A 21,878-nucleotide genomic window follows, 5' to 3' on the forward strand; every position below is an offset into this window, starting at 1 on the left:
AAAAAAAACGATTTTTTTCTTTCGTTTTTTTTTTCATTTATTTATATGTTGTTGTTGTTGTTGTATTTGTGTGTATAAAAGTTTTTGGGCGTAATATATCATCATGTATTTAGTATCTCTAATTCTTAGAAATATAACAGAACAGATTTTTTTTCTCGTTTTCTTCTTCTTCGTCCGAATCATCATCATCATCACACACATATCTGTAGTTACAGATAAATTTTTATGGAAAAGTGTTACGTGTGTAGAATCGAGATACGGAACAAAAATAATAAAAATAAAAGTTTGTTTATTTTTCCATTTCTCACATTTTTTGCCTGGACTAAATGTTACTTTTACACCCTAAAATGCCCCATTTTAATTTTATTTATTTTTTGAATGAAGCATAAAAATATTTGAATAACAATGGAAAACTAGAGCATCCTTGAAATATGTTAAAATACATAAAAATTCATTAATATTCAAAAAAAAAATAATTATTTTTTTTTTAAATAAATAACCCGCGAGGAAATATTTTTTTTTTTTTCATTAATTCCGAAGAATCTCATATCCTTTCTGTCATCAATTCAAAAAAAAAAAAAAACTTATGATTTAAAGATCGGCAAAACACACAAGTCGAAAGACATCATCATCATTAATTATAAAAAAAGGCCTCAAAAAGAAGCAGCAAGTATAGTGCTGAACAACATTAAAACAAACATCGCGCACATTTTTCAGGAAATATATTATTATTTTTTATAATTTTTTTTTCGCAGTTTTCTTAATCGAGTTTCGTAACAAACGACAAACAAACAGAGAATGAGAGAGAGAATCTGCACAACCTACACGCAAAATACACATCAACACAAGCATTTATAATTGCTTATTATGTGCGACTTGATTTTCATTCATTCATTGACTGCCTAGAAGTTGTTGCATTCCGCGCGTTCACAAACTGAAGCAAAATTACAAAAAAAAAAACTAAAATAAAATAAAAACGAGGCAATAAAAAGGTTCTTGTTTGTTTATTCAAGAGTTCGTTATGTGCATCACATGTTTTTTTTTCTTTTATTTTCCTTCTCTCGCGGAATGGCGGAGTTTGAATGAATATTCATGTGAAATATCGTTTTTTTTTGTATTCTTTAGATTATTATTTTATTGTGTTAAAGAATTTCAATGGAAATAATATAAGAATAAAGGTAAAGATAAAATTTCACACATTTGATCGCATCCTTAATTGTTCGTGTCTTTAGCTTTAAACCCATTCATTTTCGTCTTACGTGGAGTAGAAATAAAAATAAGTATAATTATTGATCGTTCAAAATTATTATTACCGCGTCCACTTACGGATTTTTTTTTCGTTTCGTTTAAACAAGTATCAAAAGTGTTAAATATTATAATAAGCTTTTAGCCTTAAAACACATCATAAAATATTCTTTTTGAAATTCTTTTTAACATTCTTCGATTTTTTTTTTTCTCTTCTTACGCATTCGTTTTTTTTTTCACAATACATAATAAGTAAATAAGGTTGTTTGTTTTTTTTTTCTTATGTATGTTATGTATTTCGATGAGAGAACGATGCTGATCGCAATATAATGATTGTCGATAAAATCCTACCAAAATGCATCGAAGATGTTCAGAAGAGTTTTCTCTTGTTTTTATAAAAAAATGATAAATTTTAACTTTTAAGATTTTTAAAAAATTGCGATGAATTATCTGAATTGAGTTAAAAAATTCTTCAGATAATTCAGCAAATTTATTCAGCTTATTCAGCAAAATTTTAAAATAATTTAGCAAATTTTAAAATAATTCAGCAAAATTTTAAAATAATTCAGCAAATTTTAAAATAATTTAGCGAATTTTAAATAATTCAGCAAATTTTAAAATAATTCAGCAAATTTTAAAATAATTCAGCAAATTTTAAAGTAATTCAGCAAATTTTAAAATAATTCAGCAAATTTTTTTTATCAATTCAGCAAAACTTTTCTGCTTATTCAACAACATTTTTCAGATAATTCAGAATTATTTTTAGATTCAGCAAAGTCATTAATCTAATTCAGCAAATCAGTTTCGCTAACTTAACGAATTTATTCAGCAGGTTGAATTTAAAGAATATTGTAAAGACCTTAATGAAAAAAATTATTGAGCTAATTCAACAAAAAATTTTAAAATGTTTTAAAATAATTCAGCAAATTTATTAAACCTATTCAGCTAAATTTTTAAGCTAATTCAGCAAATCTTTTAAGATTATTAAGCAATTTTATTCAGCTTATTCAGATTTTTTTTTTAAATAATTCAGTTTATTTATTCAGCTAATTCAGAAATTTTTTTTCAAAATATTTTAAATTAATTCAGCAAATTTATTTTGCTAACTTGATGAATTTATTCAGCAGCTTTAAAACTTTTTCAGGACACTTTAAAAAAAATATTTTAATTAACTCAGCAAATTTATTCAGCAAATTTTGTAAGCAAATTCAGCTTATGTTAAAAAAACTATTCAGCAACCTCTTAAAAGCTTCAGCAAAAAATTTTTAAAAAATAAATTAATTTTTTAAGCAATCCATTTGCAAAGCCAAGTCAATAAATCAACTTAAAAGCGCTTCAGTCAATCATTTAACTCAAACCAGAATTTTTAACATTTTTTTTTCAGTTTTTTTTTGTTGTTATTCCTTCTTTATACATACATCTTGTCGTGCCCAACACATTATCATTATTATTATTTATTAAGTATGTAAAATTTACGGTGTACAATGCAAATTTTTTTGTGGCATGTAAAATGTTAACAGCTTTTGAAACTGAAATGCTGAATTTGTAACAAGCTAAAACTGACAGGTCTTTAAATATGATTACACGACACTCTTTTCGCCTTATCTAAAGTGCGTCACTTCTTCGTCTTCGTCGCTTGAAACACAGAAATGGTGTCACAAATTTCTTCTTTTTTTTGTCTTCTTATCCGTGCTAACATTCCTTTCTTCGTCATCTTTTATTTTTACACAAACAAATTTTTTTTTTCTGTAGCGGCACACGCGACAAATACTTGAAAAAGAAGGTTCGCAGCTCAAGCTGCTGCTAAAGAAATGATAAATATTTTCAGTTTTTTAGCAAAAGCGTTAAGTAAGCAAAGAGAGAAAAAAATAATCCGTTCCAAATATATTTTAATCTTTATATTTTTTTATTATATTGTAAATTGTGACACTATTAATGGTGTTTCATGGTGTCGAATCATTAATAAATTTTTTGATATAAACATGATTAAAGGCAATAAAAAAACCTGCTTTCCGAATTAAATGTTGTTGTCGTCGAACTTGTTGGGGAATTATTTTTTTTAAGTATAAAATTAATCGTAGTAAAAAAATTAATGTTAATACAAAAGAAAAGTTCATTGTAATTCAGGAATTTTTTTAAATTTTTCTTCGATTAATTTTTTTTTTTCTTTCATATTTTTTATATCCATAGAAATAATAATAAAAAAATAATAGGTACAACATAAGATTTAGTGCTCATTTTTTTCTATAGGATTTTTTTTTCGTTTCGTAAATTAGTGGAGACAAGATTCTAATCGTTGCTAAGGTTTCTTTTCCTACTAAAAACAAGGTAGATTATTTTTTTTTTGATCATCATTAATGTTAATGAATGAACTTTAAAAAAAAAATATCTTTCCTTTTCTTGTAAATATCTTCTTGTAGAAAAAATAGGAGATGTACAGATAAGTTATGAAGGTAGCCTGTCGATAAATTTTTAAAGCCAATAATAATATTAATAATGATTATATATTTTTTTAAACAACGAAGGAAAAAAACTTTCGAAAATATAGCAATTATTATTTTTGTTTTATTTATATATATTTTTTGGTCTCTAATAATAATAATAAACTTTAATAATAATCGTAAAAATGTTTTAAAAAACCGGGGTTTGTTTATTTGTTTTTTTCTTCGTCTCTTGTGTAACGATATTTCCTTTTCCAGGATATCTTTGTGTACCTGACGACGACGCTATCTAAATAGTATTATCTCCGTTTACAATCATCACCGTTTACCTCTTAAAACAATAAACATCAAGAGGAAAGAAAAGGACGTACCTGTTCTTTTTTTAAATTTTTATCATTATTCTTGTCTTGTTCAATTCCTTTTTTTTGTTTTTGTATAAGATTATAAAAATATTAACAATGAAAAATATGTTTGAATAGATTTTTGTCTTAATATATGAATGAACATTAGCGTCCTGTGTTTTTTTTTCGGTATTTTTGTACTGAGTGTTTGATTATTATTTTCACTTAGCTTTTCTTGAAACGTGAATAAAATATTAAATTTTGTTTTTTAATATAATAATATTAAAATTGAAATGAATTTTTTATTATAATATAAAATATTATTTTTTTATTTGAATTTTTATAAGATTAAATTAATTATTTGACATTTTATTAAAAATTTAATTTAAAAAATATTTAATAAAATTTAATTTCACAAGGAGTATTACAAAATGTAATATTTATTTAAATAAATTCTTTAATTTAAATAATTTTATTTATTTTTTTTTTAATTAAATTTATTATTAAATTGAATTTTTAAATTAATTTTAAAAAAATAAAATTTAATTTTATTAATTTTAATAAATAATTAAAAAATATTTAAATCATAAAATTAATATTTTTGTGAGATTTTTATATTAAAACTTAATAAAAATTTATTAAAATTCATGTAATTTATTTAAATATAATTTAATTTGATTTTTATTTAATTTTCTAATTTAAATTAATGAATAAAATAATTTCAAATTAATTAATATAAATGTTAATAAAAAAAATTCCACAAAAATATTAATTTAATTTTATAAACAACAAACAACAAACAAATTTTACATTTTTATTAAAATTAATAAAATTGAATTTATTTAAAAAAAATAATTTTATAATATTTTTAAGAAATTCAATTTTTTTTAAATTTATTTATTAAATATTTTTAAATTAAATGTTTGTTAACATGTCAAATAATTAATTTTTCAAACAATTAAATTAAATTATATAAATTAATTTTTCAAAAAATTCAAACTAAAAATAAATTTAATAAAAAATTAAAATTTAATAAATTTTTATTAAAATTAATAAAGTTGAATTTATTTAAAAAAAAAATAATTTTATAATATTTTTTATGAAATTTTATATTTTTTTGTCAAATAATTAATTTAATTTTATAAAAATTTAAAAAAAATTTTAAAAAATTAATTTCATAAAAGATTTTTTTTAATTTAACATTAATTAATTAATTTATTCTTTTTAATTCAAAAATTTTTATTTTTGTTTAAATTTAAAGATAAATATTTTATAAAAAAATTGTCAAAAAATAAAATAAACTCTCAGTACATATTCAAAATTATTCAAAAAATCGCCTAATAAATAATTCAAGTCCATAAATTTTCAATGTACTTGTCGACTCGACAAGGATTCACTATTCAAATAAAATAATAACAAAAATAACAATAAAAACGAGAGAAACCAAAGAAAAAAATATTAAATCGTTAACGGAAGCAGATAAGTCTGTGTAACAAATAATTTTTTTTTTTTTTGGGTTTACACTTGCCTGCACATCAAAGTCAAACAGATAAGTAGGATTATGCAAGAAGATTTTCAGTTTAGTTCTCGGTATTTATGTATTAACGTGGATGCCCTATGGCGTGTTCTCTGCCCATCTTTTTTTTCTTCACATACGTACTTATAAATTTTAAGCGAACTGTCTGTCTGAATTGTTATTTATTTAGTAAACAATAAAAGGAATTCTAAGTATGTGGATTTATTTAAAATATTTTTTTTTTTTTGACTTGAAAAAAAAATATTTTTAAAAAATGATATGCAAAATTCCAACTTCCGAATTCCTTGCGATGAGTTTTCGCGCGATATAGCTCAACATAATAATAATCAACATCATTAAACATTTATTCTACAAAATTATAGTGTAGCGCGTTCATTCAACACAAATAAGCGCCTTTTGAGCTGTTAGCGAAAAAAAAGATGGAAAAAAAAGTTTATTTGCTGAAAACTTTTTTTTTCTGCCATGTTAGTTATATATTTATAATAATAATAAAGAAAGGTGCTTTAGTCCGTTCTTGTCGTTTTTTTGCGTCGACACTCGTACCGTACACGCTTGATTGTATGTTTTTAAAGTAAAACATGACCTTTTTCTTCGTTATTATATTTTTTTCCTTTTCTTTTGCTACATTTAATTCTTCTATATTGTGTCTCTTCTCTTGTCTTCTTCTCTTATATTCACTTTTGATTCCTTTTTCAGCCAATATTTATCTTCTCTTTTTCTTTTGTCCCGGACTGTTGTAAGCCAAACAACACAACAAAATAGTATAGGAGAAAAAGTTCGATCACTGCTGCTGTTACTGCTTCGCTTGTCCAGATACAAAATGCTGTGTTCGCACATGGCAACACACACTCTCTCGCATACATCGCACATTTACCTTGTTAAAGATAATTACTGACTTGTTTATAAAAAAAAAATTATATTACTGATTGATGTTATAAAGATAGCAAGACACGATTATATTTTGTTGTGTACGGGCCGTAAAAAAAAAATATTGAAAAAAGAAGAAAAAAACCACAAGCCAAAAATATATAATGTATTATGTGAATGATCAAGCAGGTTCCATGTGATTTAATACAACAACAACAACAAAACTAAAACATTATTTTTTTTTGACCAATTGATTTTTTTTTCGGGTGTGATTTTTCTCATGTGAGAAGCGGAGTGAGAAGTAGATTACATGCTAAGTGGATAGCGATGATCTCCAATTACTCATGATTTGCTCACGATCGATCCGTGGAGATTTGAATATTCGAATGACTTTGAGTTATTATTTTTTTATTTAAAATAAAAAATAATAAATTTGAATATTTATTTATTTGGATTAAAACTTTATTTATTTTTTTAATTTTTTTATAATGATTAATTATTTTTAAATAATAATTTTAAAGGAAATTAATTTAAAATTAATTAAAGTTTAACGTTTAAATTTAATTTTATAGCTTAATATTTTTATAAAAAATTAAAAAAAATATTTCTAATATTAAAATAATTTTTTAAAAAAATAATTTAATAAAAAATTAATTTGGAATGTATTAAGATTAATTTAAATTTTTTAAAATATATTTTAATATGTTTTTAATATTTAATTATTTTAAAATAATTTTATTATTTTTAAAATATTTTTTTTTATTCATTAATCGAGAAAAATTATTTTTTATTAATTATTCTAGAATCTAGATTTTTTTTATCAAAATTTTCAAAAATTTAAATAATTTATTATTTTAAAAATTTTATTAAAATTTTTTTGCTATGAAAATTATTAAAATATTAAATAATAAATGAAAAAAAAATTAAATACAGTGAAAATTCTATCATAAAATTCAAATAAGTGTACCAATAAGAGAATATTTATTCTCTAATAGGGCATATCAATATTCAGAAATTCATACATTTTTCAAAGAAAATTCGTAAGAAATGATGGATTTATAAATATTTTTGATCATTAAGCTAAATTTTTACTGTTTTGATCAAAAATTATTCAAAAATTTGGAAATTTATTGAGAAAATTCAAAATGATGAATTTCTTTAATTTTTTTTTTAAATTTTTAACTTTTTGAAGTTTTTTCCCTTAATTATCATATTTTAGACAATTTGAAACGTTTTTTCATTGAAAATTGATAAATAAAACCGAAAATTTGAGATTTTGATTAAAATTCCATAGAAAATCGATGTGCCCTATTAGAGAATATGCCCTAACTCAGAATTGCCCTATGATAGAATTTTCACTGTATTATTAATTTTTTTAATATTAAATAATATTAAAAAATATTAAAATATATTTTAAAAACATTTTAATAAATGTAAAATCAATTTACATTTTTTTTTTTTGTAAAACCAAATATTTTCTTTTTCTATAAAAATGTTAAACTATAAAATTTAATTCAAAAACTGTACCTTGTTTAATTTCAAACAAATACATTTTTAAATTATTATGTAAAAATAATTAATTATTTTTAAAAAATTAAAAAAATAATTCAAGTTTTATTAAAAAAAAAAAAAAAAATTAATAAAATTTTTCTCTTATCTTGAAAAATTTTTTATAAAATATTTTTTATGATAATATAAGTTGAAAAATATTAAAAATAAAATTCTTCAAAAAAAATAAGCTAAGCTTAATTTATTTATTTATTATTTTCTGATTCGGCCTAATATTACAAAAAAAAATCGATTCTAGGTAAATTCACGATATTCAAGTTTTTTTTATGATTATTTTATTTTAATCTTTTCTCATATTCTTATTACGTGTCGATGTATTTTCTCTTGTAATCTCCTTTTTATACACTTTTTGTTCCAAGCACAATTGTTTAGTGCTTGTTATAATAGGTGTTATAAATCAAAGGTGTCTGATGAGGCTACAAGTCATTACTTTTGTACAATAACTGTGAGAAATTTCGGTTTCGCTTTAAAAATTTATTGAGCGAAATTAATTTTTAAAATTTTAAAAAATTAAATTTTTAATGAATTTAATAAAAAAAATTGTCTGTCCCTTTGTCCGTGACGTCTGTCCTGAGGAGTACAAAAATGTGAAAATTTATTTTTCTCCTAAAAATTTAATTTTAAAATACAAATTTTTAATTTATTATTTAAAAATTTATGTTTTATAAGCAAATTATGGTAAAAAATTCAAAATTTGAATTAAAATTGGGGCAAAAAATGCGAAACACAAAATCCTCACAATTTACATGGCATTAAACAAGCGAGTGGGTTTTTGGTTTCTCGACGCATTCATTTATTATTATTATTATGCGAATATTTTTGCCAGCGAATTTATCAAGGATCATTGTCTGGCTTGCCTGATGGAAGTTAAAACAAGGCCTCCAGCTAGCAACTTATTATCCGACAAAAATTCTGTCTTCACGTACGATGCAAAAATGGAATGGCGCTTACCAAATTCAAAAAATAATTTTTTGGCACCAAGTCGTGATTAGAATTGTTAAGATTAATACTTGGGACGAAGAAAAACATGACAATAATTTAATTATGTATCGCAAGTCTCGAACCGCGAAATATTACTTTAATCCGTTAAAATTAATCTACTCGCTAATTAATTAGCGAAAAACGTATAAATATCCACTACACTTCTGTCATAATTATCATTTTTGCATATTAAAAACCACATTAAAATTGTTTTTGGTGAATGAATGAGCCACTGAATGCGAAAATATTTTTGATATTTAATATAGCAGCAAACGGCGGAGCATAATTGAATTTTTGTTTAGCTCTCAACTCTCCAACAACACACAAACATGGATATGGAACAAATGTTGAAATAACGAGAATTAAGGCAACTCACATGTGTGTGAGTCAGAACCTGTCAGAATGCTTTTAACAACAACAAAAAAAAATCGTATATGGAGATGGCGACGTTCGTTCTTTCGTATTCGTATAATGGCTTTAAAACGAAAAATTATAATAATATATGTAGAATTGGAAGAATAATAATATTACAGAAAAAAAACCAACGAACGAACGAAGGAACGTAAAAAAAGGAGAAGAAGAAGAATATAATAAGAATTCAAACAAAGTGAAGAAAGAACGTAAAACTAGGAAGGGACCAAAAAAAATCTTTCTCTCAACAATGTTTGTTTAGTCCAATTTTTTTTTTGTATTTATTTTTTGACTAATTGTCCAAAAAAAAAAAATCAATGGCGACTTCAAAAGTGCCAAAAATTAGAGTAAATCCCTTTTTAACCCTATTTCACGAACTCAAAAGAGAAGGAATTCCAGACAAAAAACTCTTTTAATATATTTTTTGTTGTTATTGGAGATGATGATCAAGATAAAGAAAAATATAAAAAAAAAGTGAATTCAACTTACCATACACAGGACTATGGTCAGGCCTGGATGAACTTTTACCAGAAGTGTCCTGAAATAATAAAAATAAAAAATAATAAGGGATATGATATTAATAGATCAAGATGTGGAACAAATGTGTTGCCTGTCTGGTTTAATTAAAGAATGATGTTTAAAAAATGTGAAATTCGTCAGTTTAATTTTTTTTTACGTTTTTTGTCAGTTTTAATAAATGTTAAAATTAATTCTACTAAAAAAAATAATTTTTTGGCAACCCTGTATTCAGAATTTAATTTATTTTAATTTTTTTTATATTAAAAATTTTAGATAATTTAAAATTTTTTGAAAAATATCTTCAAATTATTTATATTAAAAAACTTTGAAAAATTTCATAGAAATTGTAATTATTGTAAAGAAGCGGGGTTGCCAAATACTTCAAAAAATTAAAAAAAAATAATTTATTTAAAGATGACTTAAAATTAATTTTTTTCTACTTTTGGCAACACTGGATTTATTTAATTTATGAGAATCTCTGAATAATTTTAAATTTAGTTTTTTTAACATTTAAAAATTAATTAAAAAATTGTTTAAAATTCATTTTTAGAAGATTTTTGGCAACCCTGTAAAATTTATTTTTTTTTTAATTTTTTGAAAAAAATTAAGATTTTAAAATTTCTTTGAAAAATTTCATCGAATATTTAATTATTGAAAAGAAACAGGGTTGCCAAATATTTTCAAAAATTAAACAAAATTAAATTTAATTTTTCGGCAACACTGATTTTACTTGATTTTTAAAAATTTCTAAATTTTTATGAAAATCTGTATATAATTTTAGATAAAAATATTTTAAAATTAATTAAAAAATTTTCTGATTCATTTTTGAAAATATTTGGCAACCCTGAATTTTTCATTAATTAAAAATTTCATGAAATTTTGTGAAATTTTTGAATAAAATTAATTCTAAAATATTTTTCGGAACATTTTGTAATTCAAAAATAATTTAAAAGCGGTTAAATTTACTTCAAAAAATTTTTGGGCAACCCTGAAAGTCAAAAATTTGTGATTTTTGGCGAAACTCACCTCACTCTCCGTTAAATCTATCAGACTTGATTTCTCCTCCAGTAAATTTTCCGACGAGATTTTTTCATCTTCACGGTCGCCTTCATCTTTAAACACTTTCACCTCGTCCGTGCTGCCCAAATCATCTCCCGACGAGCTGGTGTTGCTTGTGTGATTCGTGTGTGGCATTCTCCACAGCGATTGTTTGTCTGCGCGCACAAATAAAAGAGTTTCTTGTCTTTTTTACAGCAACTTCTCTTATTTTTTTAAATATATATTTTTTGCGATTTTGGAATTTCATTAATTTTTTTTGCACTCGTCGCTCTTGTGTGGTTAAATACTCTTGTTGCTTGTTCGTACATCGAAAGGCAACTTCCTTTTTTTATTTTACACATTTGCACTCGATTTTATTACTTTTTTTATATTATCATTTATTTTTTTTATTACACACTCGCGTTGTTTTTTCGTGGTATTTACAACTTTTTATTTTAAGCACAGACTAAATAAATTGAATTAATCCTAAAAGATATCACATTATTTGTTGTAAATATTTATACTTTTATCCTATATTTTATTACAATTTTAATCGTTTTTTTATTATTTTTATTTTTTTTAATTCAAATTATTTGTAAATAAAACTAGATTGCAGTCGAACGCTGCGAGAACAAAGTTTTCTCTTTTTGATTATGAATCGTCGTTGGTTATTGCTCCCAGAAGACATGGTGCTCCAACGTTCTCAAGTCCTGAAAAATTTGAAAAAAAAAAATAAATTAATATTATTTATCATGATCGTCATTATTAACATTAACATTATTGAGTCATTATTTGAACAAACTTAATAAATATATAATTATTTGTGATGAACGTGTAATATTTGAATAAGAGCCAAAAATTTACAAATATGTCAAACAAGAATGTTTGATCGAATAATTATCGCGAGAGAACTGACACGTTTGAGAAATTGACAAGGTTTATCAATATTTTTTTTTTTTTTGTAAAAAATTATTTTTCTGTAATTTATGTTAATTAATTTTTTTTTAGGTATTTGTTTAAAAAAAAATTTTAATAAAAAAAAATTCAGATTCATTAAAAAAATAAAAAATAATAATTTTTTTGTTCAAAAAAAATTAATAAAAAAATTCAGGTTTATTGAAAAAAAATCAAATTAATTAATAAATAATTATTTTCTAAATTTTATTATATTAAATATATTTTTTTATATATTATTAAAATAATAATTAAATTTTTAATTAATTTTTTTTATTAATAATTATAATTATTTTTTTAAAACGACAAAATTTCACCTCACACATTATTTTATTTTACGAATAATAATAAATAATTCCAAATTTGTACTAAAACAAATAAAAAATACGCGAGCTCGTGTGCGTTGACAAAATAAATAAACATTAGCAATTTGTCAATAACGCTTCCGTTAAGATAACAAACCGAAATAGTTTGACATCATCTTTCTTCTTGTTGCCCCGAACGTGAAAAAAGTGAGAAACATGCGTGAAACCATTAAGAATTTAACACGAGTCATCATTCATTTTAATTTATTATTTTTTTTTTGTTTGTGTCTAAAGTGTTAAATAAACGAAGAAATGATAAGATTTCTTGCATTTTTAAACTTTTCTCTTCTCGAGATATATGATACACATAAAAATTATATATTTAAATGAACAAGAAAGCAGTAGTCATAAATGTATAAGAAATTGAATCAAAAAAGATGAAATATATAACATTAATATTAAAATATTATTATTATTATTATTATTATAAGAAAATAATAAAAGTTCAATAAAAGGTCAATAAACTAAAGAAAAAGAAAAAAAATGATTGGTACATAAATTTATAATGACTTGTAAAAGAGAGTATTGTTGTACTGTACAAAAGTATATGTATAACATATATGTATGTTTAATATATAGTTTCAATATTAATAAAAAACTGACAAGAATTTTTTTTTATGTGTGACAACTTTTTTAATAAAAAAAAATTTTAATAATTATAAATTCATTAAATAATTTTGATATTAAATAAAATATCAGATGTCACAAATTTTAGAATATTTTTTATCAATTATTTTTATTAGTTTTTTAATTTAAATAATTATAAAAATAAAAAAAAATAATATTTATAATAAATTTTTTTTATTTTTTAATATTTTTATAATAAATTTAAATATTATTTTTTAAAATAATTTTTAAAAATTTTTGTATTATAAAATTTAATAAAACAAATATAATTCTTTTATTAAATTTTTTTTATTTATTTAATATTATTTTAAAATATTATTAATAAAAAAAATATTTGAATATTTCAAAATAATTTTAAAAAATAAATTATTTATTTAAAAATATAATTAATTTATGTTTAAACAAAAAATTTAAAAATTTATACAATATTTTCAGAAAATTTAAAAGTAAATAAATTTCATGAACTTTTTAAAAAATAAAATTTTATTAATAATTATATATTATTATTCATTAAGAATATTATAAAAAATAAAAAATCTTTAATATTGAAAAAAAAATTAATTAATATTTAATTTAATAATTAAAATATATATTTTATGCTTTTTAAATATTATTAATAAAAAAAATAAATATTTAATTATTTTAAAATGATTTTTAATTTCATTTTTTTTAATCCTAATAAATTAAAAAAAAATAAATAATTTATAAAAATAAATAAAATTTCATATTTAATTAAATTTAAATAATTTATATTCAAAAAAATATATATATTAAAATATATATATAAATAGATATATATAATAAAAATGTAAAATAAGATATATAAAAATACAAAATTTATTAAAAATAAAGAAAAAAATAAAATATTTTTTAAAAATTAAATAAACTAAGTATTTTTTATATTTATTTTAACATTAATGCAAGCACTGTAATTATCATTATTATTATTACTTTTTATACAAATTCACGTTAAAAAGTGAGAAAAAGTAAACTAGAATCATCGACACATCAGCATTATCATCATTATGAGCGCCAAGTAATTTAAAATGAAACAATAACCACGCATCGACTTTACTCGTTTTCAGTACTTAAACCCGAAGGAAGGAAAAAAATCATGTGAAAAAACTCGGATTCATACCGAGAACGAGAACAATACCTTAAAAACATGCATTTCACGTACATTACACATACGAAACGAAGGAAACGTAAACGTGAAAGAATAATAATAAAAAAATATCTGAAAATATACATCATCTTGTTAAGTTCTTTAATCATGTTTCAAAAAAAAAAAAAAAAACGATGATTACTGTTTAAATAGTTAGTTGAAATGAAACGAGAGAGTGGTGTTGCATTGTTGCGTGCGTATGTGTGCCTTTAGACGAAGAAGTGACTTTTTAAGGTAGATGCAACAACGACTCGAGTGAGTGCGAGAAATTGTAGGCACACAAAAATAATAATAATAAAAGGAGGAGATGAGAAGTAGAAGAAAATAATAAAAACAGGTTTTTCGTCGTATTCTGTCTCGTTGCCGTTGTCGTGGTTTGTTGTTAGTGTTGCTGACGAGAGTCGTTTGTTCTGAAACCTCGTTCTCCGGGATACATTGTGATGATGCTGTGTGTTTTATGTTTATTTATTTATAACCACAAAGTTCTCAAAATTAAAATCTGTACCTTCTTTGTTCGATTTTTAACATTTTTCGAAGAAGGAATCGATGAATCATTTTTTTTTACTACCAAACCTCAAAACAAGTCAAAACTGACTTTAAAAAAATTTTAACTTTAATTTATTCATCGTAATAATCATAATAATTACAATAAATAATAATAGCAAATTAATATCTCAAACACTTTCAAAAAAAAAAAAAAATTAAAGAAAAATTAAAAACTTCACGCGTTATGTCACCTGTTTATTTTTTTGACCATTTATAAACATAAAACAAGGACGTGATTTTTTTGGTTGATGTCTCGGTAGGTCTCGGTAGTCGTTATTTGTTAAATATTACGTGTGGATGATAAAAAAAAACTTTTAGTACGTTATATGATTACTTCGTGAGTTTCATGAACATTCCTTTTTTTCGTTATTTAGATTCGAAACATGTACTATTTTTGTATGATTTTAGAATTTTTAAAAAGTTTTGACAAGGTTCATAAATTAAATAACAAAAAAAAAAAATAAAAATTGAAAGTATTTTAAAAAATTCTATGATTTGAGCGTATTTTTTTAAATAATAATATTTTTTTAAATTTAAATTTAAATTTAATTATTAATGTTATTTTTATTAATTTTAATAAATAAAATTAAATAAGTTAATTAATATTAAATTAATATTAATGTTGATTTAAAAAAAATAATTACAATTTTAACTCAAAATTTTTTTTTCCAATCTTTATTTTTTTTTTAATTTATTATAAAAAACTCAATATATTGTTTTTTAAAAATAAAAATAATATTTAATTAAAATTTTGAATTAATTTTTTTTTTCTTGTATTAATTTTTATAAACTAAAAATTTTCAGAATATTTATTGATATATTTAAAAATTTAAGAGTATTTTATTTTTTTTTATTAAAAAAAAAATTTTTTTAGATTTTTATTCATGTAAATATTTTAATTTAATTATTAATTTTTATGAATTTAATTATTTTAGTTCAAAATAATAATATTATTATCAACAATATTTTTATATATTATTTTATATTATTTATATATTTTATATTTTATATTATTTAATATATAATATTAATATATTTAATAATATTAATAATATTTAATTAACAATTAAAAAAAAATATGAAAAATATTTTTTTTAATTAGAATAATAATCAATTAAAATTAAGTTAAATTTTATTTATTTATTTTTTTTTCTAATTTTTAATTTGCTATTGATAAATCTCAAAATATTTGTTAAAAATAAATTAATTATATAATTTTAGCGTATTTTTGACTTTTTTGTATAAAAAAATATTTTTTTAATCCATTTTGATTAAATTAATTAATTAATTCAAGATTAATTTTTATAATAATTGATAATTTTAAAAAATTTGAAAAATTATTTTTTTTATTAGAGATTAATTAAGTTAAATTTTAATTACTTTTTTTCTAATTTTTAATTTAATATTGATAAATCTTACAATATTTGTTAAAATTTTTTATTTTAATTTGAGTATTTTTCATGAAATTATATTTTTTAAAAATTTTATTAAGTTTATTATTATTTTTAAAAAATATTTTTTAAATATTTTTCTTTATTTTTAATTCATATTTTAATTAAAAAAAAAAATAATAATAAAAATATAAAACGTGAAAAAAAAATTTTTTTTCAATAATTTAAACATGTTTTTTAAAAAAATATAAAACACAAAAAAATTAATTTTCAACAATTTTCATACAAATACATAACAAACACATCATCATCATCATCTGTTTTGTATAATCCCTTTGACATTTAATTTGCGAATCATAAATATAAAATAATGTTGTTGCGTTTGAAATTCATCAGCCAAAAATATTATTTTAATCTCTCGCATTGGCGGCTGCTAAAAAAAATATTATAGATATTTATCATTATTCATAATATATATTAATAACCATTTACTTTGTGAAATTTTCAAACTAATGAATAATTACTCCGAAATATTTTAAAACAAATACACACATCATTATTATATATTTTAATTTAATTGAACAATTTGTTAACAAATTAATATCGATTTCGTGCGACGAGGCAAGCCACAGTAAGTCATAATAATAATAATAATCGCGTGTTTTAATAACAAAACAAAAATAACAACAAAATATATATTTTTTTTAAATATTTGTTTCACTTTTTTTTGTGTATTTGTGGAGCAGGCAAGCAAAGTTAAAACACAATCAAATATATGATGTGCTAGGCGGTATATCGAACACACATATTTAAATGAAAACAAACAGCGACTGTCTGCTCATTTGCTGCTCGGGCAACCGACACAGCCCGAGTTGATGTCTAGAATTTGAATTAATAAATAAATCACATAATTTATATTATTATAAATGACGGTCGGTTGCGCGTTGCACACACATATATATCGAAAAATCGACGAAAAACGCGGCAAATTATGTTTACAAAGTTAGTTTTTTGGCATTTTTTATAGTTTACTCGCCGCATTAATTTATCAATCAAACTATTTAACGCACTGAGTGAGTAAATAAATAAAATAAAAAAATGTCGGTCGAGTCTTAGATGCGAACCGATATAGTTCAATTGTTACACAATAATAATTCATTCAATTACCATAATTATATGGCGCTTGTTTGTAGCCAAAGTGTAACTGTAATTGATATAATTAATATATAAAATGTAAAGTCTCGTAGTAATAATTTTTATTTCTTTCCCATAATAGTTGTTTAATTTATTATTTTTCTCTTTTTTTCTTCTTTATTTTCAGAACTCGACAGAAACTCATAAAATAAAAATAATCTTGAAAAAATAAAATTTAAAAAAGTAAAATACGATGACATAAATGTTCTTATTTAATTGCAGACACTCGCACTCTGGCAGCGCACACACAACGTCGCGTCAACATCGTTTACCGCACATCCACACACACACACACGAGATATTTATGCAACTTGCACGGCAGCATGACATGATAATGTGACGATGACGCGATAGGTACCTTGCAGTATAAATGCATATTCATGAGTTGCAAGTAGTAGGAATTGTGTGTTTTTGTGTGAGTTTAATTTTTTTTTTGTTATTTTTTTAAAGGTAGTTAACATTTTTCGCATTTTTGTATTTTTATTTTTTGGAAAAATTTTTAAAGGTAATTTTTGAAAAAATTTTTTCAATAGTTTTTTTATTTATTTATTTTTTTTTTTAATCAATATTCAGTAAGAATTTTATTTTTTTTAAATTAATTTAATTTTTTATTTTAATTTTTTTTTTATTTTTTTTTTTATTTTTTACTTTTTTTTTAATTTCAGTTTATTTATTTTTTTTTTAAAATTTTTTTTAACTATTTTTTTAAATTTAATATTAATTTTTTAAATTAAATATTAGTTCTTATAAATTTATTAAATATTTTAGCTTTAATTATTTTCAAGTTTTTATAAAAAATTATTAAAAATAGTTTTTCGTGTTATATCATATTTAATATAGTATTTATTCTTTTCTGTCATATTTTTGTTCATTTTTTATAAATCTTTAAATTTATAATTATAAAAATTAAAATAAATTATAAAAACATAATTATATGTACATATTTATTTAAATAATTACTGTAATATTTGTTCAAAAATAATAATTAAAAAACATTATTTTAATTTATTGATTAATAATTAATAATAATTTAAAATGTTGAAAAATAATGATAAAAACAATAATAAAATTAATAATGTTAAAAAAATATTATTTTTTTAAATTAAAAATTTTAAGATATTTAATAAAATGATAATTTTTGAGATAAAAATATTTTAAAATATTAATTTGATTAAAATATATTTTTAAATATTAATTAAAAAATGTATTTATTAAATTATTTTATTTATACTAATCTTTAAATAAATTTTTAATTTAATTAATAAATATGATTTAATAATTAATTTTATTATTAATAATGTTTTTTATTTTTTTAATTATCATTTTATTAAAAATTTTAATTTATAAATTTTTTTAAATAAAAAAATAATATTTTTCAATATTTTATTAATATTTTTATTATTATTATTTTATTTTAAATTTTATTTATTATTTTATTATGATTATTTTTTAAAAGAAATTTGAAGTATTTTTCTAAAGTGTTAGTAAAATTTTAAATATTTGTTAAATACATATAATATATTTTAATATATATTAAATAAAATTATAATATTCGTTAAAAAAATATAACTTTTGTTTAAGATATTAAAATATATTATATAAAGTTAACAAATATTAAAGAATTTATTGAAATTGTTTAAAAATTCTTCAAATTCCTTTAAAAAAAAATAATTTAAAAAAAATCTAATTAATTTAAAAAATTCTCCCTCATCATCGCACCATTATCTTCAAAATCAGGAATAAACGTGAGCAACACCTCAAAAACTTTGTTAGAACCAACTAAACAAAATACAACAACAACAAAAAAAGTTAGTAATAAAATATTTAACAAGCAACATGACCAAGTCTCGTTTTGTTTATTTTGCTCCGAACACACATTCACACATCCATCGTCGTCCGCTCGCTCGCTTTACTATAATATAAATACAAAATAACATGTGCCCATGTTCCGCAACTCTGTACGAAATAAAATTAAAAATCATGTGTGTTTAAACCTGCGTTTGTTCGTCGTATGCCTGCCTGCCTGCATGATTAGCGTGATATATTTATAGAATTTTTGGAATTAGTTTTTGTACGGCAGAGAGAGAGATCGACGTCGTTGTCGTCGTTGTCGAAAAAAAAAGAGTTGAGAAAATAAATAAAGAAGCACGACGATCGTGTTTATGACTGTGTTTGTATTTATTTGCGAAAACCAGGCATCGCGTTAATTTCGTACGAAAAAAAAAATTCCGCAACATAAAAATGAGAGCCGTCGGTGTTTGATTGATTCATCGATAGAAAAAATAAAAAAATCCGGTTAAACTAGAATTTTTTTTTTTTAAATTTCTAAATAAATTGATCAAAGGTTAACCAGCATTAAAAGTTGTCACATCCCTTATCGCGGTTACAATGTTCCTTATCTCGAGATCTTAATCGACGACTTTATCGCTGAACGACGACAACTTTAATTGATTACTCTTCACACATTTATTTGTACAATCATCATATATTTTGTATATGATACGAGCACTTGTAATAATAATAAAAAATATATTTTTTTTTTATTTATAAATCACTTGTTATAGACAAAATATGGCGCCTCTGTCGATATCATGACCAAAAATACACGTAATCGATTTTTAATGATCGATTTTCTATATAATTGCAAACATTTCAATTTATCGGATAATTATCTTCGCTCGATATGTTTAATTATACAAAAATATAAACATATATAAAACATACATTTATGTATATATTTTATATATGTTTAAAAATAATGACTTAAAATAACATTTATTTATATTTTATTGCGGATACAATCAAACATATGGCAAACAAATTACAGCTATAAATGGCAAAAGGAAGACTTTCTTTCCCTTTAACAAAAAAAAATAATACAATTGCATTTTGCATAACAATAATCGGCAACGACCGAATTAGAATTAAAAAATGCATCATTATCATATATATTTATATTATATATACAAAATATATATATATATAATATTTAAAATGCATAATTCATATTCAATTGTAATGTAATTTGTAATTTCTTCTTCGTCGCTCAAAAAAAGTAACAATAATAATAGATGACAAGAAAACAAAAATCAAAAGTCAAGTCATAACATATGCAAATTATGCCGCTTTTAATATATCATTTTGTCAGTTATTTCAAAAAAAAAAAATTAACATATGTCTTAAATATGTAACTTTTGTTATAGATTTCTTGCGTGAATTCCAAAAGACGAAAAAAAAAACTCGGAAGAAGATCTGGTTTAATTTTTCAATGCAAATTTTCGTTTATTTATCAATCAGCAACAAGTATAGATATTTATGCTGCTCATGAAATTTTTTTTTTTTTGAATTTCAAATTTTTCGTCGTCTTTTTATTTATTTTTTAGGTTTTAAAAAATAAGACAATGTACGACAAAGCATAAATTTATGTTGGTTCAATAGAATGTGAACGCGACATGTTTAATATATTCCGTTTTTGATTTCTTGAGATGCATAATAATTTTTATTTTAACAAATTCACTTGTTGATGTTGTATTTTTTGACAATATTTTATTTTTTTGTAATTTTTTAAATAAATGAATTAAATGAAAAATGTAACACAATTTGTTTAAAATTATTTTTTTTTTTAAGAAAAATATTTTTTTTGTGTAAAAAAAAAATTTTTTTAAAAAGAAATATTTATATCTTTTGTATTTTTTTTATATATACGAAATTTTTTCCATTCCAAATATATTTTTATGTTTATACAAGAAGAAATAAACTAAGAAGATTGGAATTCCGGCTCCGGTCATCATCACCTTTAATTTTTATTATTTTTTTTTAAGATTACATATTTTTGCATATATATATTTTTTTATTGTTATTTATATTTTTTTGGCACTCACTTTTTGTTGTTGTTTTATTTTTATGATGGAGAGATGGTTGATGATTATTTTTTATTATTTTATTTTTTTTTTATTAAATATATTTTTTTTTTAATATTATTTCAATATTGTACGAAAAATATATAATTTTTATTTTATTATTATTTTTTTGTACATTTGCACCGATTTATGATCGTACATTCGCATTTCTCAGAATTTTCTTTGCGATTGTATCTCTCTTCATTTTTTTTTTCGTTTTATTTCTTGCACTTTTTTTCAATTTTTTCGGCAAATCCCGGGTAATTTTTCGGGTTTTTTGTCAATTTTGCTCGTTCAATCACTTGTTTGGCATAATTTTTGCGTAATTTTTCGTCCTTTATCAAGCTAAAAGTCCTGGCTGAGAGAAATGTTTTTATTTTTTGTGATATTATTTAAAAAAATTATTGAGTGTGTATAAAACGTATGATCGCACAAATTCAACTAAAAGTTTCTGATATACTTCACACTAAAATTTACTGAAACTGAACTCAAACTCGTATTGCCAGTTCTCGCAATGTGCATGTGTTTGTTGGAAGTTGAGTGTGTGTGTCGTGCGGTGTGTGCGACGTGTACGGTACAAACACACTGGCAGCCTGCAAAATGGAAGTGTGTGTGAATACTCGTCTCTCTCTGCACGTGGAGGCAACAACTTGTACGGCTTTTTGTTTATCTCTCCATGTGTCGTAGTACCTACAGACACACACAGAAAAAGGAACAATCAAGTGTTGAATTGCCGGGGAGTAGAAAATAACCGAAAAAAGTGAATTAGAGTTGGCGGAGATGGCGTT

The 21,878-nt window shown here is 21.5% G+C and overlaps 1 protein-coding gene across 2 annotated transcripts in view; it reads right to left on the bottom strand.

Moving 5' to 3' along the window:
* The window catches only part of LOC134835903 (protein pangolin, isoforms A/H/I/S), a 70,878-nt gene extending 49,373 nt beyond the window's left edge, over window positions 1-21,505 (bottom strand). For both annotated transcript variants that reach the window (XM_063850908.1, XM_063850907.1), the window contains exons 1-3: window positions 21,073-21,505; window positions 10,938-11,659; window positions 9,882-9,930 (exon numbers count right to left, since the gene is read on the bottom strand). In XM_063850908.1, the coding sequence (XP_063706978.1) occupies window positions 9,882-9,930; window positions 10,938-11,105 (217 nt within the window). In that variant the 5' untranslated portion in view covers window positions 11,106-11,659; window positions 21,073-21,505. The remainder of the gene's footprint in view (window positions 1-9,881; window positions 9,931-10,937; window positions 11,660-21,072) is intronic.
* Window positions 21,506-21,878: the final 373 nt, after the last annotated feature.

Source organism: Culicoides brevitarsis, chromosome 3 (genome assembly GCF_036172545.1).
Source record: "Culicoides brevitarsis isolate CSIRO-B50_1 chromosome 3, AGI_CSIRO_Cbre_v1, whole genome shotgun sequence".
NCBI classification, from domain to species: domain Eukaryota; kingdom Metazoa; phylum Arthropoda; class Insecta; order Diptera; family Ceratopogonidae; genus Culicoides; species Culicoides brevitarsis.